This window comes from Coturnix japonica, chromosome 8 (genome assembly GCF_001577835.2).
Source record: "Coturnix japonica isolate 7356 chromosome 8, Coturnix japonica 2.1, whole genome shotgun sequence".
Taxonomy (NCBI): domain Eukaryota; kingdom Metazoa; phylum Chordata; class Aves; order Galliformes; family Phasianidae; genus Coturnix; species Coturnix japonica.
In genome coordinates, this window is record NC_029523.1 from 17,809,024 (window position 1) to 17,837,019 (window position 27,996).

General features: G+C 44.7%; 3 protein-coding genes across 4 annotated transcripts in view; 2 read left to right on the top strand and 1 right to left on the bottom strand.

Annotated features, from left to right (window-relative positions):
* The window catches only part of PTPRF (protein tyrosine phosphatase receptor type F), a 332,284-nt gene extending 330,532 nt beyond the window's left edge, over positions 1–1,752 (top strand). Inside the window, exon 38 of the mRNA XM_032446282.1 lies at positions 34–1,752. Coding sequence (XP_032302173.1) covers positions 34–102 — 69 coding nt within the window. The 3' untranslated portion in view covers positions 103–1,752. The remainder of the gene's footprint in view (positions 1–33) is intronic.
* Positions 416–4,112, bottom strand: LOC116653772 (atherin-like). Its single transcript, XM_032446298.1, has 3 exons — positions 4,086–4,112; positions 3,340–3,933; positions 416–2,839 (listed from the first exon to the last, which is right to left on the bottom strand). The coding sequence occupies exons 1-3, from the start codon at positions 4,110–4,112 to the stop codon at positions 2,777–2,779; spliced, it is 684 nt and encodes a 227-aa protein (XP_032302189.1). The 3' UTR covers positions 416–2,776.
* Positions 3,706–26,495, top strand: KDM4A (lysine demethylase 4A). 2 transcript variants are annotated; one of them, XM_015870125.2, is made up of 22 exons: positions 3,706–3,817; positions 4,101–4,248; positions 4,409–4,584; positions 5,213–5,327; positions 6,181–6,374; positions 7,600–7,649; positions 8,150–8,253; positions 8,836–8,973; positions 9,752–10,002; positions 10,632–10,822; positions 11,950–12,311; positions 14,053–14,173; positions 14,522–14,700; positions 15,944–16,148; positions 16,408–16,484; positions 17,111–17,166; positions 17,965–18,073; positions 19,508–19,696; positions 20,484–20,654; positions 21,124–21,243; positions 21,852–21,944; positions 22,771–26,495. In XM_015870125.2, the coding sequence occupies exons 2-22, from the start codon at positions 4,111–4,113 to the stop codon at positions 22,909–22,911; spliced, it is 3,180 nt and encodes a 1,059-aa protein (XP_015725611.1). In that variant the 5' UTR covers positions 3,706–3,817; positions 4,101–4,110; the 3' UTR covers positions 22,912–26,495. The 2 variants fall into 2 exon arrangements, with proteins under 2 accessions (XP_015725611.1, XP_015725612.1); XM_015870126.2 differs by having other exon boundaries at positions 11,950–12,287.
* Positions 26,496–27,996: the final 1,501 nt, after the last annotated feature.

The window sequence follows — 27,996 nt, forward strand, 5'->3', positions numbered from 1 at the left end:
ACTTCTCACGCTTCTCCCCCCGTTGCCTTGCAGGACCAGTACCAGCTGTGCTACAGAGCGGCACTGGAGTATCTCGGCAGCTTTGACCACTATGCAACGTAACTAGTGCTTTCCTCCAGTCGCGGTGGGGATGTCTAGGAGTGGAGACGGGTCCCTGTGAGCCAGAGCCGCCCATTCCTCAGTCCTCTGTACAGACCGAGGTGCTGCCCAGGCAGCAGACCTCCATGCCAACCAGTTCTGACCACGGCATTTAGGAACTTCACCCCAGCGCCAAACGAGGGAATCCAACTCCAAAAGCATTTCCAGTCTCTGGCTGCATTTCTGCTCATATGCATCTCTCGCCCCTCTCTCACGCGACTGCATTTCACAGCGAGGCTTTAGGTGGGTGGAATGGGATCTTTTTCTTTTTTTAAAAAAAAAAAAAACATGTAAAATAGTTACTAGTGGTTTTTATAATCTCCTCTCTTTTTATTTTTTTATTATTTTTTTTGCAAGTCTTAATGTTTTGCTGAGGCAGAACTGGACCCGCCAAACTTTGGGGAGTTGGGTTTGTTTGTTTCTTTCTTTCTTTCTTTGAATATCCTTTTGCTTTAACATTTTTTTACTGCCCTATGTTTATTTCAGCCCAGTCACTGCTGGTTCTGCCCATTTTAGTGCAGCTTCCTTGGTAATTTGCAGCAGCTGGCTTGTGGTTCCTGCCCGGCTCCATTCCCCTTAGGCTGCTTTTTAATTCTCTGTAGAATATGAAATTTCATGGAACTGGACCTAAGCTACCAGTTATTTTTTTAGCCTTTCCCTTCCCCCATTATTTCCCGAGTAGGTTTGGGAGGGCATATAGGGTCCCTGGAGAGGCGGTCCCATTTGTCAGCTGGAAACTGTTCGGTCCTATTACAATGCGTGTTAAACCAATCCAGTGACCGCGTGTATTGGCAGATCCCGATATGACGTGAGTTGTCATCACCTTGTTTGTGAGAGACCCGAAATCCTGGGCTCCTGGCCTGGGAGCCTCTTTTTGTGTCTCGCTGGGAAGGGGGGCAGGAGAAGTGAGGAGGCCCCCACCCTTCCCCAGGGATGGGCTATAGAAGCGAGACACAGCCCTTCCTGTTAGTCCCGCGGTTCTGTGCGTGCAAGCGCCATCCTGTCACCTCTCACCAATGAAGTGCATTGGAGCATTTTACAAGGAGCACAAACCCGGCCGTTCCCAGAGCAGAGCCAAGCAGGCTCTCTTTGGAGGCAGGGTATCGCAGGGAAGGGGAGGGGGAGCACACATGGCTTCAGAGGTTGGGTGTTTCTATATTTTCTGCTATCCTGCAAATGTTAAAAGTCATTAGAATATTGTATTTTCCGCTACTTCAGGACGTTCTAATGAACCAATGTGGCAAGACTACTGGACTTAATTTAATGGTACTATATATTAATACTCCTTATTATATCACGCTTGCACTAAAGACAGAGTGAGCAGCCCTCTTTCGAGTGCATTGAGTTATGAATAAAGGTGGTGGAAGGGTATCTAATTGTATTATCACATGTATTCCGAATGTTAAGAATCCAAACTACGTTGAAATCAGCAATCCAGGGTTGGTAATGTTGGAGGACACATTCATTTTTACCTTGTGGATGCATAGTGCTGTAGGGGTCGCTGTTGTATACAGTCTGTTTTCTATTTGTTAATAAAAAAAGAAAAAAAAAATTCTACAGCATCATTGCATAATTCTTGATGTTAATAAATTTGAATAATCGGGTTTCATACAAGCTGGCTTTGCTGTCTGTTTCTTCACCAATAAACAGAAGCGATAAGACTCTGTGATGCATGGGCACACTCCCCAGCCTGGTGCCAGAGAAGCCCTTTCCACAGCCACGTTGCAGCCATAGGTGCCCTGCACTTCCCACTGGGCCCTTGTGCCAGCAGAGAGCTTGGGGACCTTTTGTGACAACGCTGCAGTAATGCCATTCTGCAGTACTGAGCACAGCTGCATATGCAAAGTACTGCTAAGCAGTAAAACCACTGCGTGGCCCCTGCCTGCAGAGCAGCACTGGAGTAAGCTCAGGTGTGAAACCACTTCAGGCAAGCTTTGTGTGACTGTGTCTGCTCTACATATGACTGTCAGCCAACATTTCCCCCTCGCCCACCTGATGCAAACCCAACGCTTTCCCCAGGGCTGACCTGAGGCTGGTGAAGCCTTCCCCTCCCTCTGCTGGGTGGCAGCTCCACTCGAGGACATGGATCTGAGGGCAAAAACAAACCCTTGTCCTTGTGATGCAAAGCACGTGCACAGGCGTGTGTGCACAGGCACGTGTCAGCACCGCTGGTGTTGGGGAGCTTTGCTTTACATCGCTGCCAAGGCCTGGGATGGCAGTGCTACGTGGCTGAGGGCATACCTGCTCACCTGTGGGTGCATTTGGGAAGAAAGACACTGTGCTTTTTAGGAAGCAGCATTTTAGGAAGCCAGCCAGCTGGAAAGCAAGTAGCAAGCACCCACCTGTGCTGCAGCAAGAATGCTTTGGCTGTGCCTCTGAACTACAGCTGATGATGCTTTCACCACACTATTGTACTGCTCACTGAGCACTGACTGGGCAATGCCACATGCACAACACGAACCATCAGTCCATGGATGGTTTCTAATGCTGCTACTGCTGTCATTGGAAACAACAGCTGCAAGGAAACCTCTATAAGTGCACTCATGTCCCACAAGAACATTTGGGGCTTCTCTCCCTCTCAGTGCAAACCCTTCACAACCAACCCAGGGAAAACACGGTGACACAGAACACTCCCAATTCACCTGCACTGCGGGCTCCACTTCTCTGCTTGCCACGCGAGGTGACTTTTTGGCAGGCAGTACTGATGGCATGGGGAGAAAGAGAAGCAGCAGACAAAGAGTCATCATCTCAGCATGGACTGAACTGGGAACAAACACAGCACTTTGAAAGCACTCACTCTTTTAGCACTTCCATTTAACTCAGCGTATCTCACAAAGGGGAATAAATAAATGACTGTAATTTCATACCCCTGACAGACACTGTTGCCCACCCTCAGGCCAGTTAATGCTGTTGTGTTGGGGTCTTTCCCTAGTGCAAATCCCACCCCTTGCTTTTAGCAGGTATCCCTAATGCCTGCTCAGATAAACAGCTTTGCAAAGGGCAAGATTTGCAGAAAGCGAGGTTAACAGGTGGGAGAGCAGATAAACAGCAGCCAGCAAAGGTGAGTTAATAGGTATTCTGATGCTCTTACTAATCCCTATTCATTCCATTGGTACCCATAACAAGAGAGCTATGCGAGCCCTGTTGAGGCCCCAACAATTAAGTTGATTGTGCCTTTAAGCGAGACACTGAATGGAATACCGTGCGGAGGAACACGCAGCAGGCCCACAACTGGGATCTCCGAGGACAGCTCAGCCCACTCGGGTACGGGTAAGGGTAAGGGGACGGGAACGGGGACCGGGCCCGGCCCGATGCCTCCACTAGGCCGCGGCCGCCATAGCGACAACCTCCCGTCCGCCCCGCTGCCGCCCACCATCTACCTAGCAACCGCCCCTCTCCCGGCCTCCTGATTCGCTGTCCCGCCCCGACTGAATTCTTATTGGCTGCGAAAGGGAGAGCTCGCAGCGATTGGCTGCGGTTCCGGAGGCGGGGCGGCAGGGCGGTGGGTTGTGGGCGCGGCCTATAAGCAGGGCGGGGCTCGGGCGGTGCGGAACGGAACGAACGGCCGCGGTGGCGTCGGCGGCGGCCTGAGGGAGTCAGCGGGAGAGGAGTGCGGCGGGACACGGCGGAGAGCAGGGGGGAGGGAGGAAGAGGAGAAGAAACGGGACGCGGAGCTGACGTGAGCGCGCCGGGCGGGGACTCGCAGCTCTCAGCGTCGGGACCGGCCCGGGCCGGCCGGGGTTGGGGGGGAGGGGCGTGAGGAGACGCAGCTCTGCGCCGCGAGGAGGAAGGAGCCTGTGACGGGCGGGTGCGCTCAGCCAATGGGGAGGCGGAACCGGTGCGGACCCGGCGGCGATTGGTCGGCGGGAGGAGGCGGGGCGGGGCTTCGCGGGGTGTGTGCGAGTGCGCGCCGTGACCACGCCCCCAACCCACCAACCCCCCCCAACCCCTTCTATGTGCAGCGGCACCATCATGGCCTCGGAGCTGGACAGCCTCAACCCCAGCGCCCGCATCATGACCTTCCGGCCCACCATGGAGCAGTTCCGGGACTTCAGCCGATACATCGCCTACGTGGAGGCGCAGGGAGCGCACCGAGCCGGGCTGGCCAAGGTGCGACGGGGAGAAACGGGCCCTGAGGGGTGCGGGGGCCGCGCTTTGTGTGCTGGGGGGAGGGTCGGGCCTTCCCTTCCCTTGCCTTACCTTACCTTACCTTACCTTGCCATTTCTTGCCTTGCCGAGCCGTGACCTCGTCCCTGTGTCTCCCCCCCAGATCGTGCCCCCCAAGGAGTGGAAGCCTCGGAAATGCTACGATGACATCGACGAGCTGGTGATCCCAGCGCCCATCCAGCAGGTGGTAACGGGGCAGTCCGGGCTGTTCACGCAGTACAACATCCAGAAGAAGGCCATGACGGTGCGAGAGTTCCGCCGGATCGCCAACAGCGACAAGTAGGTGTGGGTCGGGCTGAGGGGGCTCTGTGTGTATCCCCAGCGGTGCCACTGAGCCCCTGGGGCGGCACGGGGACACTGTGAGCCACTGCTTGGGGCAGCGTGTGTCATTGTCTGCATGGCCTGTATGTGTTTAGCATTTCATTTGATCCCTCCCTTCATCCCAGAGACACTGTGCTCATTGCTTACTGTATGCAGAGCAACAGAGGACATAACAAGCAACCGTGCTGTTGAACTCAGCTTGTTAATTAGCAGTGAGTTTGGAAATATGGGGGTTCTTTTCCAGTTGCTTAAAACTTTGTGTTTGTTTTTGTCTTCTGCTTTCAAACACATCCTCCCTTCGCTGAGTAGCAGCAGCAGTAGAAAGGGAAATTGTTGTGAGCTGAGGGAAGTGAACTAATCAAAACTGAAAGTACGCTGAGAGTCGGGGAGAAGCACTTTCCTTCTCTTCCTTTGTTCCCGAGTCCCTCGGGATCAGAGCAGTGGCTGCTGTTCAGGGGATGGAGGCTCTCGCTGTGTTTGCTATTTCTGTTGTATCTTTTTTGTTGTTTTTTTTTTTCCTTTGGTGGAGAATCTTGTTTTAAACTCCTCACATAGCAACGCTGAGCCTTTGCTTGATATTTTTAAGGTACTGCACACCCCGCTACACAGATTTCGAAGACCTTGAAAGGAAGTACTGGAAGAACCTTACGTTCAATGCCCCCATCTATGGTGCTGATGTTAATGGCACACTTTATGACAAGGTAAGCACTGTTTTGGTTTTCAAGTAGCGCTTATCCTTATGTGTGTTGTACTGCCTTCTATAAAGGCCAGCACTGCTTTTGTCAGAAAGTGCCAGTGGCAGCAACACTTTCCATGTAAACCAGGTAGCGAATGAAAGCTTCTTGAGGTGATGTTGTGGGGCACCACTGTGAGCACTGTTCACACTTCACTGGCTCTGGGCAGCCTGGTCTGGTGTTTGGTGACTCTGCCTTTGGGAAGGGGGGTTGAATCTAGATGATCATTATGGCCCTTTTCAACCCAGGCCATTCTATGATTTGGTGTAATACAGCTTATTTCTAAAATGCAAGATCCACTCTCATGCTTTTATGGTGTCTTATCCTGATGCGTGTTAAGCGGTGAATATGCACTGCTTTGGTATTCTCTAGTACTTTTATTTTTATATGACAGTCATTGTGTGCGTTAACATGCTTAGCATTTGAAAAGGTTACACAGTCTGGTTGCTAGCCTCCTGAATTATAACTTTTTAAAAGATGTTTGCAATGAACAGTGTTCTTCCAGAGGTTTTGCTCTGCTGTCATCTTGCACTATTGTTCTGCACTGTGTGAAGTCTGTAACATAGAGACTGTTTCTTCTGCTAATCCTTTCTGTATTGACTGGTTACTTCTTACTCTGTCTGGTAGAGGGTCGGTATGTAAGGTCACACTGTGGGGAAACTTGGTGTAGGTGAACTAGCTGTTAATTCAATCTATGCCAGGAAATGACTTGTCGTGATGTGCCTCTTGATCACAAGCATAACTTATAACTTTCTGTGACTTGTTTTAGTTGTGTGCTTTGGTTCTTCATATTGTTCAACACAAGACTTGTGTTTTGCAGCACGTGGATGCATGGAATATTGGCAGATTGAACACGATCCTGGATGTTGTGGAGAACGAGAGCGGCATAACCATTGAAGGAGTGAATACTCCTTACCTCTATTTTGGCATGTGGAAAACTTCGTTTGCTTGGCACACTGAGGACATGGATCTCTACAGTATTAATTACCTGCATTTTGGGGAGCCTAAGTCATGGTAAGGTTTTCTGCAATAGCTTCTAGATGCAACTTTACCACTTTGACACCTGTATTTTCTGATATTTTTTTCTATGGGAGTTGAGAATTACTATCTCTGCTATCTCGCAGTGCAGTAAGATCTGGTGACAAAAGCATTAGAGACCTGTGAGGAAACTGAAACCAGTACATGGCCTCAGTAAAATTTGTTTGGTTACCTTCTCAGAAGCCTAATTGCTGTTCTGATGCAAAGAGCTCTTCAGAATTGTAACATAAGCTGGATGCTCTCTAGTGTGATAGGGCTGGAACCTGGAAATCTTACTTATGATTTCCTGAGCTCTACAGTGGCCAGGTACAAGTAATACGCCTGCTGTTTTTAACCAACTTTGAAATCTAGTTACTTATCATAGAGGTAGAAGCAGGGTAGTGGGTTTTGCTGTGTGATTGTCCCATGTCAGAGCCTTCGTGATGGCTTTTAGTGAGGATTCCTGAATTTTTCTCTAGTATGAGCTTTATTTGAAGAGTGAATCATTCCCTTCTGTTCACAAGTGAATTTCTCAAACAATTTCAACAATTGTTTCCATGGCAGTTTTGTTGGAAACTAGTCTGTTTGGCTGCCTTTTAATGCAACTGTAGTCAGAAATAATAGCTAACACCATGTGAGCAGCGAGCAACCCCATGCGGTGGCAATGGCATGGGAATAGAAAACAGAGTAGTTGAGTCAAATGAAGCCTTTTGGCTGTTGCTTCTTTTACAGTAGTAAGTGGAAAAAGTGAACATTGCTGATGCCTTGATCTGATTTAGTCAGCAGGTTATAGCACTCTGTCCCAGATCAAAAGAAATCTGAGTGGTTTTAGTTACTGTAGCCAAACCAGCTAGGAGTTTCGTGGCACACATAAAAAGGTGTGTACAGAGACGTAGTACTACCAAACATGATCCAAGTTATGCAGGTGGAGGATGTGGCATTGTGCCTGAATTAGTCCAGTCTTGGTCTGAGCAGCTGGAAGATATTATTCTGTTTGCTGTTTTACTTTGGATTCCTCCTTATACTGGGTTTACTAGTGGTTATATTCCTGTTAAATCAGGTCACTAAGTGTTTTTACTTCGTGCCTTGCTGCACAGATTTGCTATCTAAATGAATTGGATTTAATGTTTCCTTGGTTACCTTATTATCAAACTTTGGAAGAGACAGCATGGAGATTCTGTCATGTCAACTGAACTTAACAAACTTGTTCTTCTGAATGCAGGTACTCAATCCCTCCAGAGCATGGCAAGCGACTGGAAAGACTTGCCAAAGGTAACTGTGCCATTCTTTTATGTCCCGTCTTATTCAGATTGTGGGATGTAGAGTCCCTACAGGTTTCGGAGTATGATGTGCCTGTAACATTTGTGAGTGCACAAGCTGGCATGAGTGAACTGATCATTTATTTCAGGATACAGGTGGGATTACTTCCATTTATTTTCAGTATACACTCAAGAAAAATGTCACATTACAAATAATGCAGTTGTGGTCTGTAAAAATTCTAATGAGAACTATTGATTGTTAGACCTGGAAGGTTTTAGCCAAGGGAAGACCCTTCTGCATATGGTCTTTCTGACTGTCTTTCAAATGAAGATCTGGTAAAGGCATCTCCTTTTTCAGAGTGCAAACTCGTATCATTCTAGTAAGTTGGCCCATACTTGTAGGCCTAGGGAAAATGCTGTTCAGACAGTGAATTTAACCTAAAAATTACTGAAAAAGAAGTTCAGTTCACAACACAGAATGGTAACATCATCTCTTTCCTTTATTTTAAACAGGATTCTTTCCAGGAAGTGCCCAGAGCTGTGAAGCATTTCTCCGTCACAAGATGACCTTGATTTCCCCATCAATTCTGAAGAAATATGGCATCCCATTCGATAAGGTGTAGAACAGTGATTGCACTTATGTTAGCTCAGTCAAAAGGTTCACACCACCACCACACAGTTGTTTTTTAGGCCTTATTCAGAAACCCTGTTAGATCTATGGAGACTGCTGAAGGGCTGCTCAGAATTTTGCTAGGCAGCAGGGACGTGTAGGGAACTGACTGAAAGCTGTACTCGAGTGAGAACAGCAGTAAATTTCCAAGGTGAATAAATATTTTAGTTGGCATTAGGCACTAGCTAAACCTGCAGTAAATACAAATGAGTGTCTTTATGAACTCCAGATGGCTTATCACGGAGTGTTGCCTATGTGTAGGTACTTCTGTGCTATTTTGATCCATCCCGTTGTGTTTTAATAAGAACTGATAAGAGTATTGCTTTCTAGTAAACAGATACTCTGGGCAAATATGAGCATAATGGCAATGAGTATCAAGTCTTAGCATTGCAGCAAACAAATCCACTTAGCACATGTGAGTAGGGGATTCAGATATGTTGCATGAGGAGTACAGGAACTCTTTTTACTTGGATTCACCAAGTAAACTCTTAAGCTTTGAATAACAATGTGATGTCTCAATTGTTTCTAGGTGACACAGGAGGCAGGAGAGTTCATGATAACTTTTCCTTATAGTTATCATGCTGGCTTTAATCATGGATTTAACTGTGCTGAATCCACCAACTTTGCTACTCTTCGGTGGATTGAGTATGGGAAGCAGTCTGTACTGGTAAGTGGTTTGTTGCCATTTGTTGTGTACAGATAACCTGAATGCAATGCCTCATGCTCTGCTGTTTGTTGAGCCCCTGATGTTTCACTAACTAAGGAACTGAATTCGGTGCTTTGTCCAATTCAAGATGCGATGTTTGCTTTCTGGTAAGGTAACTGTCTCCAGTCAACCTACTGTCCTTTTATCATAAAGCATGTTTATGGAGGTTGGTTGGTTTTTAATCATTATATAGATCAAGTGAGGCTTTGGAGAATGCAGGTGGCTAACTAGTGTCTCTCCAAAAAAGCATCTTGATTGCATACTATCGTGTCCATGTAGAGATGCCTTGCAAATGTGGGTTATGTTTGCAGAAACTATATTGAAGTAAAGCTTTCCAACAGTAGTTGTATCTCTGCCCAGATAAGAGGAACCTCTGCTGCAATAGGTAGACTTCCTTGCTATAACCTCTGGTGTTACTGTCTGTTTTTATGCGAGCTTGTGGATTTTTAAGACTGCCAGCTTCTACCAGCAACTCTGTAAATGAGTTGGTGGGCTTTGTTTCTTTACTGCTATGGTAGCATCTTATTCCATCTCGTTGCTGCTGATTTCTCTGCCCAGATTTTAGTGCCTGTGCTGTTTTGATTTTGTAGGAGATGGTCATGAAAGTTTTGAGGCTTGAATACGTGCAGCTTTTGGGGTCTTCTTTATTTATTCAAGTTTCTGAAAGCAAACTGGTATAGGAATGCAGAGTAAAATTGTTCAGTATGTAGCCTTACTTAAATATTTTCTGTGACTGCAGTGCTCATGTCGGAAGGACATGGTGAAGATCTCCATGGATGTGTTTGTGAGGAAGTACCAGCCAGACCGTTACAAGCTTTGGAAAGCTGGGAAGGATGTGACTGTCATTGACCATGCTCTTCCAACACCAGAAGCAGCTGAGTTCCTTAAAGGGGATCTCATGCAAAAGGTCAAGAGTGGGAGGCAATATGCTGAGGATATGGAAACAGGAGAAGCTTGTAAAGAGGAAGTGGACGGGGATGAGACAAAAAGGTAGTGCTACACACAGTCCTCTGCTGCTCTATTGCAGTGATTAGCAACTGGATCCTGATGCAATTTGTTTGCCGTTCTCACAGAACAATAGCAGTTGAAGTTAGCGGTTTGTTTGTTTTCTTCTTGGGAAAAGATTCTTTTTTTATTCTTTTAGTATTGTTTTGATTCAAGTTGATGGTAATAGATGGAGAATGCACTGGCTGGGAAGATAGTCCTTCATCTTTGGCTGGGTGTGTCCAAAGCACACCATACATTTAAAGGTCAGAAGAAAAAGGCAGTGCATTGCGATCAGGAGATGGTACTTGATAGCAAACTTTGGTAGTTTCAATTGCTGAAGACTGTGATGGTCTAAGCACCTTGTGTTTTGCAGTTAGGTCTTTTCCAGCCAGTGTCAGCTAATACTCTCGAAGCTTTGTTTGCTTGTTTTGCTTTTAAGGTAAAGATTATCTGGATACAATGTAACTGCCTAGTATACAATTAATGGATAATGATTTGGAAACGATTCTGCTCACAAGATACTGTACCATAAAGCAACATGACCCAAAGCAGGCTGTATTTTGTGTATCTAGACAGAAATTGAGCATAGCTGTGATGTGTTTGGTAACCTGGCATGAATTTGTCTTCCGCAGTGTGCCCAAGCATCGCATAGGAACAAAAAGGCATAGAGTGTGCCTGGAAGTACCTCAGGAAGTGAGTGAGAGTGAGGCCTTCCCCAAAGAGGAGCTGAGCTCTGTGCAGGACGAAGCAGATGCTGCAGAACCTTGTGAGAAAGCTACGGGAGAAGTTACACAGCAGAGTGGGCAGGGGCACAAGGTTCCAGGTAACTGGGTCAAGCTTTATCCTGGTGCTGCAGGACCAAGTGTTTCAGTCTTTTGAGACAGAGGCTGCTGAACTAAACTGTGTCTCTGTCTCACAGCAGGCTGGTAGGCAGGCTGTTGTCACATCCAGAAAATAATAACAAAGCAGATACTAATTTGGTAGAGTCATGGAAAGCACATCAGACATTTACTGCCATGAGATTCCAGATAATTGTCATTTAATTTTCAAGACCGAAGAGTGCAGCTGGAACGATTTTTTGATGGTGCTTTTTAGTTAGATGTGGCTGACACTATTTGAGTCGTTGGCATTTTGCATAAATGAGACAAGCATAGTTTGAGTTGTTGGCTTTTGTGACCTACATGTAAATAACTCCTCAGTGAGAATGACATTAAAAAAAAATCCTTTGGGAAAAACAGATGTGTAGGGAGCCATCCCACAGCTGCTCGAATGCAGCAGAAATGTATTGGACATGTCAGTAGTGTGCAGTCCTCTATATATCACTGTTGTACAGTGTGAGCTGTTCATACATACAGCCTGCTAGTATGGCTTTGGTATGCTGTGCAGATGTATAATTTTGTAATTAGTATGCCAGAAGAAAATGAATATGGCTTGTAGCAGGACAGTTATACCCTCTTGGATAGGAAAGATCAGAGTGCCTATGGAACAATACAAGAAGAGTGTAAATACATATGATGCTTCTGTCCCATATTCTGTTTTCCCTCCATTTGCAACTTGTATTTAATAATCCTTTATTGGTTTGGTGTTGTTGTTTTCTTTGTTTGTTTGTTTTCCCTATTAAGTCTCCCTTGTAAGCTCTCACCCCCAGCCTTAGGTGGCCAGGAGTTGTGTTCGGTTACATTATATAAAGGACCATATATTTCTGTTTTGAGCCCACCTTCTGACAGTTCTTTGATATACTCTAGTTGCTGTACTGTAAGTTGCAATGAGCAGATGCATAGGTTATTCTCTATTGATGTTTGAATTAATGATCTACTGTTCACATGATTTAGCATTGCATATCTTTTTTTTTGTCTAGTCTGCTTTCCTATTTGACTTAGTGCAAGTTGTGGTGGGCTGTTCTCTCTGCTTTCCAGACTTTAAAATAAGACAATATATCCTTTCTTCTAGATCATGTGGGCATGACTAAATCTGAAGAACTGAAAGCGGTGAAGCTTGAGGAGGAAGAAGAGGAAGAGCAAGAGGCAGCTGTGTTGGATCTCTCCATTTCTCATGCTTCAAATTCTGCTTCAGTTTTGCCCACTTCAAAGCAGAGCGCACCTTCCAGTGTTCAGCCCAGCTCACCAGCATATTCTGGGTCTTCAGACTCAGAGTCAACTGATCTGTTGCCAAAAAGAACTCTACCTGGGCCAGCTGGGGTGCTTACAGTCCATAGCTATGCTAGAGGGGATGCCAGCGGATCTGACAATGAACAGACTTCAGGAAAGAAAGCCAGTGCTACAGCCAGTGTGAGTGAACAAGAACTGGCAGAGGTATGAATGGCACGAGTACTGAAAGCTTGAGAGCTGCAATGTGTGGTCATTGGTTTGCTGCCACAAAGCTTCTACCTGTGCAGAGTACATTTTCATTCCATTCCTGTTTGTGTAGTAGTAGGATGCTTGGTTGTTACTCTGTTTTACAATACAACAAGAAACAAAGATGAGCATCTTACCCTCTTTACTCTTCTGGAAAACAAGGAGATAGCTTGTTTTGAGATCATCTCTGAATTATTCAAGTGCTTTAAGGAAAAGGGAAGCTTGGTGGCTTTGAGATTGTGGTAGTATTACGGGCTGATCCAGATCCATTTATGGTAACAGACCCCTGTTTGGACTGGAGCTGATTCACTTTTGGTAGAGCCTTTATGATGAGCACATTCATTTGTTTGATGTTTTTATAAAATTGCATGTGTGGGCACGTGTCCTCTTTTAGAAAGAGATGATGGAACAAAAATGACTGGGTGGGGTAAGCGTACATTTGAATGTGTAATGAATCCTTTGTTAGACAAACCAAAAGAAGGCTACTGTGGGTTAAAATATTACCAGTGGTTTTTGTCTTCTCAAATAACTTTGTTTTCCTCTGAATCCGAGTTGAAGTGGTGGGAGGCTGGTAACGGCTGGGTCTTCACAATTCAGGAATTGCAGAAATGGAACAGCAGCTTGGCTAATCTATTGATAAAACTGAAAATGAGGGAGTTCTCACGTATACTTAGACTAAAGATGCAGTTGCTAATGCTGATGTTTCCACTTCATAATATGTACCAAATTCTAAACAGGTGTAGATGGCTTTCCCCAGTATAGTGTATTTTAAAGCAAGTTTTCCATTAGGCAGTAGCTGGGAGTGTTAATTTACAGCTGAACAAAAGCGTGTTTGTTTCTGAGAACTCTTGTAGCCAACTTTACGTAGGAGAGCAGAGATTATGGTTGGTTTTGCTCTTTCCCAGCTTGTTATATAAAAAGAAAATACATTTGTTGAGATAGAAGTTGCATTTAATCTAAGATTTGCTTCTGCTTTTAAAGGAATGACAGATTCAAAGAAAGGATGTTCTTATCTCTTGAGTGGCTTACTGTTATGGGCTGTTAAAATCATTGCCTTTATTGCCTTACTTGTCAGGTTAGTAGTAATTTTGTAAGTGTATGTCACTCGTTTTTTATATAAGGCTTTGGGTAGAAGTAACTATTGTTGTAGTCTCCTCCTTCCAGTCTGTCTGGGAAGACACCAATACAAGTAACAAGCAGATGGGGTGAAAGTTTCCTTCCTTAAAATAAGCCTGTTAGTTTGAGTGAGCTCTTCACTCTTTTTTAACTTGGAATCTCTAAGTTGGCATACAACCTTTCTTGGCTTTTCCAGAAGGCTCGAAACTTCTTATTGCAGCCCTGCTGAGTTCAACCATTCAGTTTGTCTTTTTTCTGTTTTCATTTTTAACACCATTCTTACATAAGCAGACTTTTTTTAAAAGCCACAATGGGACCTGTGTGAAGTCTCTGAATGACTCAGAGCACGTACATAATTGAATAATCAACATACACCCAGTTCTGCTGCGTATTTTTCCTTAGCAGACGTGGTGCAAGCAGTTCTTCTACAATCTTGGCCAGGTTTACCTCTGAAAATTGTTAGAGATAAAATTGTGGAAGCATATGTGCATTTTGTGGAGGTTTCTTAAGTTTAGAATATTTTCTTATAGAGTTCAAAAGGACACATGCTAACTTGACTGCTGAATTGCTTCTCCTTGTCCAGGTAACAAAGGAATACATACAGTCAATGAAGGAAAGTAAGAAGGCCAAGGGTCGTCGCCAGCCATTGAGTAAGCTCCCACGCCATCACCCACTCTTGGTCAAAGACTGCATTAGTGATGATGGTAAGCCCTGTGCTATTTGGGAAACTTTAGAGTGGGCCACAGCTTTGGTGGACAGTAGATAAAATAGATATATTCTTTGGCTAACAGCCTTAATCTTGATGTGCTTTGGAGGTGATGCTGTTCTTTGCCAATAATCCTGTCTTGTATCTGATGCATGGTTGCTTGGTTAGTAGATGCAGCTTAAAAGTGAGGCTGTGTTACTAGCTCCCATCATCCTTCTGCAAATTTAACTTATGCCAGTCTTTCTGTCATCTCCATTCCTAACTTCTTGCTTTATTTAGTTTCTTTTTGCAAGAAGGATATTGATGTAAGAACCCACAGTGCCTGCCTAATACTCTCTTTTTGCAGAGGCATCAGAGCAACTAACTCCTGAAGAAGAAGCTGAGGAGACAGAAGCTTGGGCCAAGCCACTTAGCCAGCTCTGGCAGAATCGACCACCAAATTTTGAGGCTGAAAAAGAGTATAATCGGACCATGTCTCAGCAGTCTCCTTACTGTGCTGTTTGTATGCTCTTCCAGACGTATCAGGTATGTTGTCCAAGTTTGTTAATGTTATAGTAGAGGTGGCCGAATAGGTTGTCTGTTAGGTTCTTTAAGTTCCAGGTGCTAGTAGGCAGAAAAGTCTAGCTGCAGGTTCTCATGTGAATCTGTCAAGCAGTAAAAGGGGGACTGCTCCAAGAATGGAGCTGCAGTTGTGATCTTTGTTCAAACTTGATATTTGTAGCAAGTCTGGGAATTCACTTCACTTACCCACACAGATTAAAAATGAAACAAAATGCCAGACAAATACTACTTTTTCCTTTGTGAAGAAGAAAAGTACTTAGCTGCTTTATTTAAAACAAAGAAAAACAAAAACCATACTTATTTTCTTAAGCTTTCTTAAAGTTTTCCTTCTGTTTGACATGCAGTGCAAATCTGTTACAGAAGCTGAATAAAGAAGGCCTGCTGGAAACAGTTCCATCTGTGATCCTTACCTTGGTTGCTTTATCTTAGATTTTCATGCATTTTTCATATGGTAGGGACAGTGCAGGTTCATTCTGCTACTATGCATCCTGCTTCTAATTAGACAGTCTACTGCTGTGGTAGCCTGTGAGGTGGTACAAAGGATAGCTTGAAATATTTTTTCAGAGAAGCTTGATCCCTTTTTAGCTGTTAGAAAGGCCCGAATGGAGTCATATCTCAGTAAACTTTGCATGTAATTGATGATTGGTGTGACATCAGTTTAAATAAATAAATACAAAAGTTTAGCCTGAAAGCCTTCTGAGCTTCAACTGTGAAACTATTATTAGTCTTCCTTTTTTCCCTGGATCAAATAATTAGTTTCAAGCCTATTACACTTGTTTAGAACTGAACTGTGAAAAAGTAATGTGAATTGCAACAAGTGTTTATCTGTGTGATCATAATCCTTCAATACTAAAAATGAATTAACAGTGTTGGGCAGCAGCATTATGGGGTGGTGGATGCAGCGGAGTTGTTTTTCCTTTGAGCCTGAGGTGGGCTATGTGATTCCATGAGGACTTTCCTTTGGAAAGGATGCAGTTTTCCATGCCCGTTGTTTTTTTTATCAGAGGGATGCATTTAGCCACTAATAGTTTAATTTTTATGTTGCATCTACTAAGGATTTCAAAAAATTAATTTCCACCAAATCTGTTAGATGTTTCATCTTTCGGTGCCTTTTTTCTTATAGGTAGATTTATGTCTGGAGTGATGGTTGAGTGAAGGTGAGGTGCTTTTGCTTATGAAACATAAATTTCATGTACATCCCTTATAGGCAGAGTGTGGAGGCAGCAGTCAGAACGCTGAAGTAACTCCAGGTGCTGCAGATGGGAAGATCCGAACCAAGCCCCTGATTCCTGAAATGTGCTTTACTACAACTGGTTGCAGCACTGATCTCAATCTTTCAACCCCTTACTTAGAGGAAGATGGAACCAGCGTACTCATCACCTGCAGGAACTGCCAAGTCTGTGTTCATGCAAGTGAGTGCAACTAGACTCAACTCTGGGTTAAATCTGCACATCCCAGTAAGCTCTATCAGTCCCTTAATGTACAAGTAGACCAAGTCCTGCCATTATCTGAGTGGTTCATGTTTGCAGTGCTGGGTGTTGAAGTGTGGAGCTGGCTGTATGAACAACATGAAATACACAGCATTATCTTGTGTCTTTTTGATTTTTACTGTTAGTTTACTTGTGAGTGGTAGGGGAAGGTAAGCTTGTAACTGAGATGTGTCTGTTCTAGGTTGTTATGGCGTATCTCCTGACAAGGCCACCGAAGACTGGATGTGCTCCAGGTGTACAGAAAATGCCTTAGAAGAGGTAAAGTTCATTCTGAGGTTCTCCACATAGAGTGCAGTACATTTGGGAACTTCCTACTAAGTTTATTCCATGGTGTTACAGTTGTTTTAACCTCTTGTGTGTAAAGAAGGCATGTAATTGTTTCAGCATGTGCAAAGCTGCTGATCTCTAGAGTCAGTGCATTAATGTGGGAGTAGTTTGGTCAAGGTATGATATGGCAGTTAGAGAAAGTAACTTCTGTCAAGAGCTACTGAGCTGCGCACCGGTGAAAAAGACAAGAAGAAAATGTTGCCTTTGGCAAGATGCATAGGCTCTAGATAAGCAGAACAGTTTGACCTTTGGAATTGTATTTGCTCATGTTTCTTTCACATGCATTTAAACGTCCTCAGGGGATATAGGGTATTGTGTTTGTAAAAGAAACCTATAGCAAGAACTTCGGGCTCTGCCTTTGCCAAATGTGAAGTTTACATCTGTTGCTGTAATTGCAGCAACTTTTGAGAGCTAAGGGCTGAGCTGTCCAAAGCATTTAAGTCTCTTCTGGCAGTGAAACAATTTTTTGTCTAGATGTGCGTTTTGATGAGAAAGTTTTTATCAAGTGCACTGCTTCGTACTTCATTCTTCCAGCTAATGTTTTCTCCTTGTGACAGGACTGCTGTTTGTGCTCATTACGAGGAGGAGCGCTGCAAAGAGCCAATGACGACAAGTGAGTGTTACAGCTTTTTTTGATCTTCAGGGAGCAGCTCAGTTCCATAGTAGATGATGCGAGGCTAGGAAAGCAAACACCTGCATTTGATATCGTAGAGTGACCAAATAACAGAGGCGTAATGTACCACATAAAAATCAAAGAGGAGGTTCCTGACAAAGTAATATGTCTGAGTACATTCTCAGAGATTTTGTTTTCTCCATGAAATGCATTGTGGTGATGGAGACACCAGGCACCTACAGTTTCAATGAGTGTAACATTGAAATTTAGGGTTTCTCTGTAGCAAGTATGCCTGGTGCAGCTGTTTGCCCAGCGTCCTTTCATTTAATGAATGATCTGAAGTTATTTGGTGCAAACTAACAGTGGTACAGTCCAGGAGCCTCATGGTGTAACTGAAACTTATCCCACCCAGAACATTTTTGAAGGCTGCAGGGCCTCAGCCTCTTGGTCATTATCTTGAGATGAGTCCAGGAGTGACTGAGCCATTAACATGAAGCAGGTTTGAGAGAGAATAAACAAATCAGGCAAGCTTTCAAAGTGCAGGTATGCAACCAGCATAAGTCAAACTAAATAGCTATTCTATTTAACCTGTGTAGTAGTAGATTGAAAGTATAAAGAACACTTGTGTTATTAGTAGGAGGGAAGATTGCACTGCTAGTTCTCAGTCTCTAGTGAAGCAGAAACTAAGTTTAGGTGGCAGTCTTCATCAGAACTGCATTTACTTACTCTAGTCCAACAGAGGATGCTGTGGAGTTCGTATTCAGTCTCTCCCCCCCCTCACCTCTTCTGTCCTGACAGGTGGGTTCACGTCATGTGTGCTGTAGGTGTACTGGAAGCAAAGTTTGTGAACATCGCAGAGCGCAGTCCTGTAGATGTCGGCAAGATCCCCCTGCAACGCTTCAGACTGGTAAGGAGCACCTGTGCTTCACTGCTGGGTTTTCCTTGCTAATTCTGAAAGCATTAGTCTTCAAGGAGAGAATATAGAGCTGTTTGTATGCAATGCGAACTGGAGGAAATGTAGTTTCTTGTTAGAAAGATACTGCGTGTCCCATCTGGACTCTCCTTTTCATTCTCAGTCTTCTCGCCTCTCATTAAAACTGCTTTCTTGCCTGTTTGAAAGTAGTTTGATTCCATTCTGCAGAATCTCTCTGAGAAGAAAATAACTATTTGAATCTGTAGGCTTTCGTCTGTGAGAAGTCCTCTTTTAAAAACTGAGACTCCAAATCTGTATACCGTGTTCAGCAATGACTGGAAGAAAACTGAGGAAAAATAAAAGCATCACAAGACAGCATCTCTGTAGGTCATTCAAATTATGGGAATGTCAGTGAATGTCTTCAGCAAAGAAAGCAGCTGTATTTAACTCTCTTCATGGCTATTGTGGAATCTTTCTTGTATCTCTGGAGGCAAGTTAAATACATGTTTATGCTGAATGTAAGAAGACATTACAGTGCATCGGACAGAATCCTAGCACTAGAAGAAGTCCTGCAAGGAGTGCAGAAAGATGCGCTGTGAGCCTTTTCCTTATTTAGGAATATATATATATATGCACTTATATATATTCCTTTCTCTAGCACCTATCCTGGCATTGAGTGTGTTGGGTTCATACCCCAGCAGCAATTCTGCTGCTGAAAGCTGACCCCTGAGCACTCAGATTCCATGACTGAAACAAGACAAAGCTGCAACGTTTCTTACCTCCTCAATAAGGGAAATGACTCTTTCCATGGAATCATTCTGTCTTTGGCATTCTTGCTTCAGGCTGTTTTAACCCATTCTGCAGTTAGGCCTTGCACAGTGCAGAGCAATTCTTGGTCACGAATTACCATTGCTGAGGAGTTATTACTTGAATTTTCACTTAATGGTCAGTGAAGGAGGAGGAAATAACTATGCACTGTGTCCTGCAATGCCCAGTCAGGCCTGATCCAAGCTTCCTTGGGTCACTGGTAGTATTGATAGAATTTTAACTGTTAATTCTGTATTAACTCCCTCCTTCCCTCTGATCTTTGCCCGTTATTCTAGTTTTTTATTTGTCTTTTGTAACTTAATAGCCATGGCTGAAAGGCCCTGTTAACTTGTAAGCATTCTAGGCTGATTAATCCAGCATCCCCTTGTGCTGGAATTCTTAGGCCACGTGCCATGTGCATGCTGAGCTGGTAGATATTTACTGTATACTGTTTATCTTTGGAATTACATACACAGACAATTTCTTGCCTTGTCATGAAGTCAAGCTGTTAGCTTTCTATTTCTTTCCATCAGAAATTAGCAGTGCTCTCTCAGGGTGACTGACACAGCATCAGGCATTTAGACCTAATCCAATCAGTAACCTTGAGTTTCCTGTCCACAGAAATGCATCTTCTGCAAAAAACGAAGGAAGAGAATCGCAGGTTGCTGTGTGCAGTGCTCCCATGGTCGGTGTCCCACATCCTTTCATGTCAGCTGTGCCCAAGCAGCAGGAGTTATGATGCAGCCTGATGACTGGCCATTTGTTGTCTTCATTACCTGCTTCAGGCATAAGACCCCATCTCAGGCAGAGGTGAGTGACATGTAGGATTTGGACTGCAGTATCTGGAAGGGACTGAAAAACTTCAGATGGTGTAACTCTGTTGGAAGTTTGTTGAAGGCTTGGCTCTTTTTATATGTTCAGTATAATCTAATTATATCACACAGAATCACAGAATGACCCGGGTTGGAAGGGACCTCAAGGATCATGTAGTTCCAACCCCCCTGCCTAGCAGGGCCACCATCTTGTGATCGGTCTTGGTCTTGCTGCTGCTCTGAACTATCTTGGCTATTAGCTAGGTCCTTTATTGTATTTTAGTTTGCTGCCCAGGAGAACCGAGAGCATACATTTCTCCTGTGGCTGTTATAATGAAGAATAATTGTGTTTTTATGCTTTGATGTTTAATATGCAGGTGTTAGTTCTGGGACTCCAGCAGGCTGCATGAGTTGTCATGGGATGTCATGCTTAAGTGATTTATTAGTTTGTAAAGTTCTTGCGTAGCCTGTTTAGCTTTCAAAATCACAACAGTCTATTAGAGAATATTAACTGGAAAGGCCTCATGTTGCTCCGGGGAATGAGACCTTAATTTACTAGGTAGCTTGCATTAGGATTGGGCAGCTGTAGCTAACAGGTTAGTATTTAAAATGCTTAAAACCTAGAGTTAGAACTTAGCTAAAAATGCTGCTAATGGTGTTTGTAGGTACTCACTTGGGCTAAAATATAAAGTATTTTGCTTCTATGTCTGCCAACATCAGAGCTGTGGGCTTCAACACATTCTTTATTTTGTCATGGTGCTTAAAAAAGTGCTTTTTCTTCTCAGCGAGCTAAGGCTGCACTCCAGGATCTGTCACCAGGGCAGATAGTCATCAGCAAGCACAAGAATGGTCGCTTCTATCAATGTGAAGTGGTCAGCCTCGCGAAAGAGACTTTCTATGAAGTCAACTTCGATGATGGTTCCTTCAGTGATAACCTGTATCCAGAGGATATTGTGGTATGTTACCTTGTGCACTGAGAGCCTAGCTCCAGTAGAGGGAGCATAATGCGAATGAATTCCTGCCACTGTGAAGCTGGCTCAGGATGGGATTCATTACGTGCTCAAAACCCAGGCCATGTTGTGATTGAGATGTGCTGCATCTCAGGCGTTATATGAGACTGACTGACTTACAACTGAAGAACAGATGTAATGGAGTGCAGCTAATCTTGAGTTGCTTAATGATAAGTCCAAAGGGAACTTCACTATTATGCTATTCTTGCATGAAGTGTTACTGAAGTCAGGCCCACAGTCATGGTTTGGGTCCAATGGCATAGATATTCCTCAGTCCCTGAAATGGAGTAGTTGTTGGAGTGCTGTGTAATGTGCCAGATGTGACTAGCTTAGATTCCCCTGTGGGTTGCTGAATCTTCACACAGGGAAACTTTACTCTTCTTCTTATCTTCCAACTTTCTCCTTTGTGCTGCAGAGTCGAGACTGTCTTCAGTTGGGTCCTCCAGCTGAAGGTGAAGTTGTGCAGGTGAGATGGACAGATGGACAGGTTTACGGAGCCAAGTTTGTTGCATCACATGCCATCCAGATGTACCAGGTACAGTACTGTCTGTAAATTAATTGCTTGCAAGAACTTGGTAAACAGAGCTACTAGCAAAATGAGCAGAACTGTAGGAGGGTCATGCTTAAATGCTTGAGAGGCAGCTGCTCAGTGTTTTCAGCAATGCCAGTTGCTAGGAGCAGCTGCTGGAGTTAACAGCAAAGTGGTTACTTGCGGCTCTGCTTATATCTGGCTACCTACTTGAAAGTCTCAGCTTCTGAAAAGCACTGATCTTTTCTAGCTCAGACTCAGTTCCTCTAGCTTAATCTACAAGTCTTACATTGTTTTTGCTGCTTGTTGTGAGTGCAAAGTTCCATAGGAGTGAACGCTAAGAAGGCAATAACGTACAAGTGATCAAGCGGACTGTTTTCTTGAGCATTAAAAGAATATCACAGAATGTCTTGGCTGCTTTTACTGTCATGGGGTTGGTGAGGTTTTGGTTAAAGTATCTTCCAGTCTACATACCTGCCTATGTATCATATAAAATAACCTTTTACCACTTGGCTTTCATGGGAGGCTTCTGCAGGGAGGAGAAGGCAAGGGTAGCTGTAGAAGGGTGCTAATTTCTGAGGCTTGTAGCAGAACAATTTCTGTTTTTCTTTTAGGTGGAATTTGAGGATGGGTCACAACTGATGGTGAAAAGGGACGATGTGTACACTTTGGAAGAGGAGCTTCCTAAGAGAGTCAAATCAAGGCTGGTAAGTAAACAGGGTATGGGTATTTACTGAATAAGTTCATTTGTTAGTAATTTGTCCTTGAAAAGCAAGCTGAGTGCACAGCAGTAAAAGATTGCAGCTTGATTTTCTGCTGAGCTGTTGGGAAGCTTGGTGGCTTGGTCAGGCTACAAAAGGAGAGCTGGAGGTTGGGGATATATAGAGAAAAAGCATGGGATCACTCCAATCGCTTGTTCGAACCAGGTTGAACGTGGAAGGTGGGTGAAGTTGTTAAGGGCTCCGTCCAGTTAGATTTTAATTCTCTTCCAGGGTTGAGATCCCACAGCCTCTCTGTGTCCCTGTTCCACTGCTTTGTGCTTCTGACTATGCAAATTGTAACTGGGGTCTGTGTGCTTGGTAACTGGCTTTACAGCATGGTCCTGCAGAACCTGCTGGGAGGCACACAGTGTACCAGAGATTTAAGAAAGCATGCAATAGCTGATGTCTGTGGCCAGTCATTTAAACCCGCCTGCACGATAAAGCACAAAGTGTACTAGATTGCATGGAAGTTGAAACATTAGTGTGTTTATTCATTTAAGAAAGCAACTGTGAACTTAAATTATCTACTCAGTTAAATTTGAAACCTGTGACTCCTTAGGTCTCTCATTGCAGCTCAAGGAAAATTATCCCCAGACTCTTAAAACCAGTTTCTTCAGTATTTTTCTTGTGCACAGAAACCCAAGAAGTCATTTTTGGGAAGAGGTCTGAATGTTTCCAAGGTCCCGTCTTGGTCCTATCTTTCACACAAGAGGAGAATGTGGAGGCAGGGATTTGGGCTGTGTTCTGGTGACTAATTCTGCTTTTCCTTTAGTCGGTAGCTTCAGATATGCGCTTCACAGAGATCTTCGCAGAGAAGGAGGTCAGGCAAGAGAGGAAGAGACAAAGAGTGATCAATTCACGCTACCGGGAAGATTACATTGAACCTGCCTTGTACCGGGCCATCATGGAGTAAGCACTGCCTGTGGCAGAGGAAGAAGATGCCCACCTCCCCCAAGGATTTAAACGCTCCAGTACAACAGGCCATATTTGGATGCTTCAAATCCAGGGTGTTTTGGTTTTTTTAGTTTTTTTTTAAAGGAAGTTATAAAGCTGATGCTCTGCAGTAGCTGAAAGGCAGCTGTTGGATAGTGAAACAGATCCCATTTGCTGAAGCTGATGCCTGTGGCCTCCTGGTCTGAAGTTGGGTCTTTACTGAATAAGCCAGCTTGAGAGGGTGCTGCTTTCGTCTCGTTGAGCCATCTTGCTTTTCTTTTAGAGACTATTTTGACAGGTGGAAAACTCTTCTGGGAGTTGTAGCCAGGAATCTCGGCAGCTGCAGAATAGTACAAAGTCTATTGTTTTAATCGAATAATGTTTCTGATTTTGAGTCTCCCTGGTGGCTACACCTGGGCTTGAGCAGGCAGTATTACTGGTGCTTGATATCGAACCTCTTTTTATATTTATATCCTTTTGTTGTTGTTGTAAGCAGCTTCAGACTCTTGTTTCTCAGCACCTTCTTTCTGATGGTAGAGCTGTAGGCTGTTCAGATCCAAGCAGACAGGAGGTGCTCACGTGAACAGGTGAAATGTGAAACTGAACCTATTGGACAGATTATTTAACCATTTAATATTTTTGTTCCAATGCTCGTTTTGATTTAATTACTCTTAACTATATGTGCCTCGGTATAAAAAAAAAACAACAAAACACAAAAATCTGTCTGGAGCCCTGCACAGTGCAGCCTTCTAACAAGATTAAGCATTCACCTCCCAATAGACATTCAGCACCCAAGAGTTTCTTCTGAGTTTCTTCCCACTCCAACTAATGCAATAATGAGCAAAGGGACGGAGTTCTTACTCTTCCCCTTTGAAATCCAAGCATCACAGTGTTGAGTATGACAAGGCAGTGGCAGCTGAAGGAGTGCTGTGCCTCTTCTGTGGCAGCACTGGCCTTTATGTAGCCACAAGCTGTTGGGTTTATGACAGATCAAGCATGCACTGAACTGTATGTATTACTGAGGAGCTGTGTGGTGATCTTCTCAAGTAGAAGTGCTGCCACGTTACTGTGTAGCAAAGGTTACCACAGCTTTTTCATAAAGCATAAGCTGGGCACGTCTCAGTTGTGTTGGTGAGGACTTGCTACCTCAGCAATAGGAACATGAATGAAGCTGGGTAGTAAGTGCACTTTGAAGGTGTGCCAGCTTGCTCCGAGCAGTTTAAGCATTGACATGCCACAGCAGGAGCCATGTAAATACTTGTTCCTTTCCCATTCTGTAGGAAAGGGTTCTGGGGCCGTGGAGCAGATTGGCCACCTTCCTTTTTGCATAGGATGACGGGATGACTTTTCTGCTGAAGAAAAATAAAGTAACGTTCTCCAGAAGTAGTTAAAAGAGGAGAATTTTCTAGTGAAACAGACCTAATGCATCCCTGCTTCTATAGGGACTTAGCAGTGTGTATCTGCAAAAACTGGGTTTGTAACTTTTTTTTCCTTTTCTTACATAGGAACGCTATAAACCAAACTCTTCTGAAATCCTGGTGCGTCAGTCTGTGATGAGCAATAAAATGTAGTCTTGTGTAGTGATACAGCTCTTGACCAGAAAAGAAATAAACTACAACTTTTATAAGGAAAATGTTACTTATCCCTACATTTTTATAGGGTCAGGAGGCTGATAGGAGTAGCAAAGATTTGCACAACCACAATTTTGTATGGATCCCCTCATTCCATTTTTGTGGCAGAATACCTTGTTCATCAGTATTGGAAGGCTTGAACAGGTCCTGAAAGGAGATAGCAGCTTCCCTTTGTGTCTTTCTCCTTGTTTCTTTTTTTTTTTTTAATATTCCATGCCCCTAAACTCCTGGTCTCAGGGTATTAAATTGCTTTCTGATGAATGGAATAGCTGACTTGATAAAACTAGGATGCATTACAGCCAGAGTCTAGTAGCTGCAGGTGCTCTGGCCCAGACGATGGAAGCAGAATTGCACTTTGACATCTTAGCCTGCACCTAAGCCTCTCTGAGGTGATGTGCTATTAGCAAACATGGAGAAGAGGTGGCAGGATCCCAACAAACTTGCCTCTGTTCTTTCAGCATATCCAAATAAGATCTGGTATTAACCTCAAGTAGGCTGAATGCTGTCTGCATATTACTGAAGGACATATTCTTCTTACCATCTGCTGTTCTTCCCAAGGTAAAAGGATGCCTGTGTCCAGGCATTCCTCTCAAACTGCCACATTGCTCAAATGCACCTTTTAGGTGCAGTGCGTTACCTGTGCTACAAACACCTGGCTCTAAACAGCTTCATCCTACACGGATAACAAGCTACAAAACAGCTGGATTTGTTTGGAGTGCTGCTGTTCAACTGCAGCAGGTTTTGCTATCCACTTCTAACAGTACTGAATGACTTTCAAGAGCTTCTAAGCCTTTGTTCTGGAGCTGGAGCTTTGTTCTGCCGTGTTTCCTGCAGGCTCCAGACTTTGCTCTTGTCAGCTGGCTGCACTGTGTTGGAAACAGCTGCCATCGTGCACTCCGAGACAAGGGCCTTCCCAAGTGTCCTGTCAGTTCCTGTGCTGCATCATTCAAATGTGAACATACTATATCCCAGTGCAGTGACTGAACTGCGATTTGGCTCCTGTCTGTGAACTTCTAGGATCAGTGATCCTGATGTTTGGAGGTGGGGATCTATATTATTTGACTTGTCAAAAGAACACTGGGTTTATGGCTTGGAGTAAAACAGGTAGCCATAAAAGCTCTATTCAGAGCAGCTGTTTCAAAGGTACATTTGCTTTCAGTTTCTGGTAGTTTGAACTTGACTGATAATAATTTTCTCCAGTGGCTTGTTTTTTTTTTGTTTATTTAGAAGCATAATTTATCCCTATTACAGCATCATTCCAGTGAGGACAAAGTACTGCTGGAGTATCAGCTAGTCAGGGGCTTCTGGCACATGTTCAATAGGAAATCGGCCTCAGCACACCCCTGGGAGCTCCTATGGCCCTTCATTAGGTCCCTTAGCTGCCGTGCTGCAGGCATAGACCTCACTTCAGTCTTCATGGAGCATCCATCCACGACTGGTTCAGGTCAGAGCCACAAAAAGCATTTTTAGCACGACATAATCGTGGCTTGCTCTTAATTCAGAATGAGCTTGGTGAGCCAGTGATTAGTTTTTTTTATAAGGTCTAAAAAGGTGACTGTATTCTTTGTGGAGCACCTGACTGCAGTAATGTTTCTACCCATGGCTGGTCTTCTAGGAGACCTTTCTCCTTCAGCAGCCTCCTCAGATGCCCAGTCAGTACTATCAGGGGTAGAATCCAATCTGCTCTTCTATCCCTGGTGTTTTGAGCTGGGGTTGATCTGATCCTACACTGGGGAGCACAGCCCTCTGACTGGTGGTATATCCAGAGGCTTCCATGCATCTCAGTTCTTCCCTTCTCTAACTGGGTTCCTGTTGTCAGACACATCTGCAGTTGTGCTCATTTTTAATGCAAGCACGGGATGAAAACAAGACTTTGGTAGCCTGTTACGTTGTTTTCAATCTGATCATGTAATAAATCTAATTTCAAAATGGACAATCTCTAGACTAATTGAAAATCTCAAACAGCGTGACTTGGAAATTCTCATCGCGTTTCCAATTGCAAAGGTAACTGCGGAGCTGCTTTAGGTTCCCTCTGTAGCAGAGGGGGTGGCAGTGGAAGGTGCCACACTTGAAGTGGGATAAATACTGCTTAGTTCCCATATTGGGTGTGTGTATTGGTAGGTTTCCTTTGACGTCAGCAGCGTGGTCTGCAGAGGAATGGGAAACATTCACTCAGTGGCTGCCTTGAAGGAACCCGTGGTCGATCCGTGCAGGAATGATTGCCACAGCCTCCTTGCTGCAAGCATGAGTAATGCGACCACGCGCCAGTTAAGGCTGTTCTGACAGCACCTAGAGATAGGAGGAAATGTGTGGGATGGAAGTGGAAGAGGATTAAAATGGCATAGTACACACGTAGACAAAAAGGAGTGGAGGTGGGAGAGCCTGAAAAGAGGGAGGTGAAAGAGATGTTCAACCCCCAGATAAACCTGAGGCATGGGAAGTGGTTGGTGGTGGGTGTGTTGGGGTTGGTTAGTAGCCTGGGCTGCCGTTTTCAGCCTATCTACCTCCAATGCTGCTCCTTAATACAATACCCCTATACCTTTTGGGTTAATTCTAGTGCTCAGCCTTGCAGTCATTAAAAAAGAAAGAAGAAATTGGAGGGGGAGGTGAGGAGAAGGAATAAAGTGCCTGCCCTTTCGTAGGGTGCAGGATGAGGGCACTGCAGGCAGGTGATGGCTGCAGGGTGCCTGCAGAGGAGCTGCCAGCTATGGAACATGGGGAGTGGTCTGTGGAGCTGCCCTGCTGGATGCAGGACTGCTACAGGAGGACGAGCAGCAGAGCTGTGACTGCCTGCAATGGAGGCCTGGCTCTGCAGTGGGGATGCAGCTCTTGCTTGTCTGGCCCGGTGGAGCAGGACGGGATGAAGGAAGCAGTCGTGCTGGCAGCCAGAGAGAGCTCTGCGGTGAGTCCTCGCTGGCTGCCTTGCTTCCAGCTGGGTGGATGTTTCCAAGTGCTGTGTAACAGCTGGTGTCTGTGAAGAATGGCCAGGGGCCTCTATGTTCTCCTTTCTGCCTTTGTCCTTTGTGTACGTGCTGGTAATGCAGGGTGTCTCCTTGGTGAGCCAGGGGTGTGTCGTGCTCTCTCACAGCAGGGGAGACACCAGCATGGGCCCTTAGCTCTGCAGAGATCTGGCAAGGGGAAAGGGGACAGCAGAGCAGGCTTTGGCTCTTCTCCCTCCCCAGCCAGAGAGCTGAGGGACTGCCAAGGGCAGCGAGAAGAAAGGCAGCGTTCATGGGGCTGCGTGGCTGTGAGCTGCTGGGCTGTGAGCCAGGCACGTCGGCACCTGATGGGCCAGCTCAAGGAAAAACTGCCCCATCCATTTCTCCAGCTGAGCCCGTGGTTTTTCCAGAGGGGCTGTTCCTGCAGGTAGCAGGATCTCTCCTTATCCTAATGCCCTGCTTTTTCAGACCCGGCCTTTTACTGTGTAGAACAAC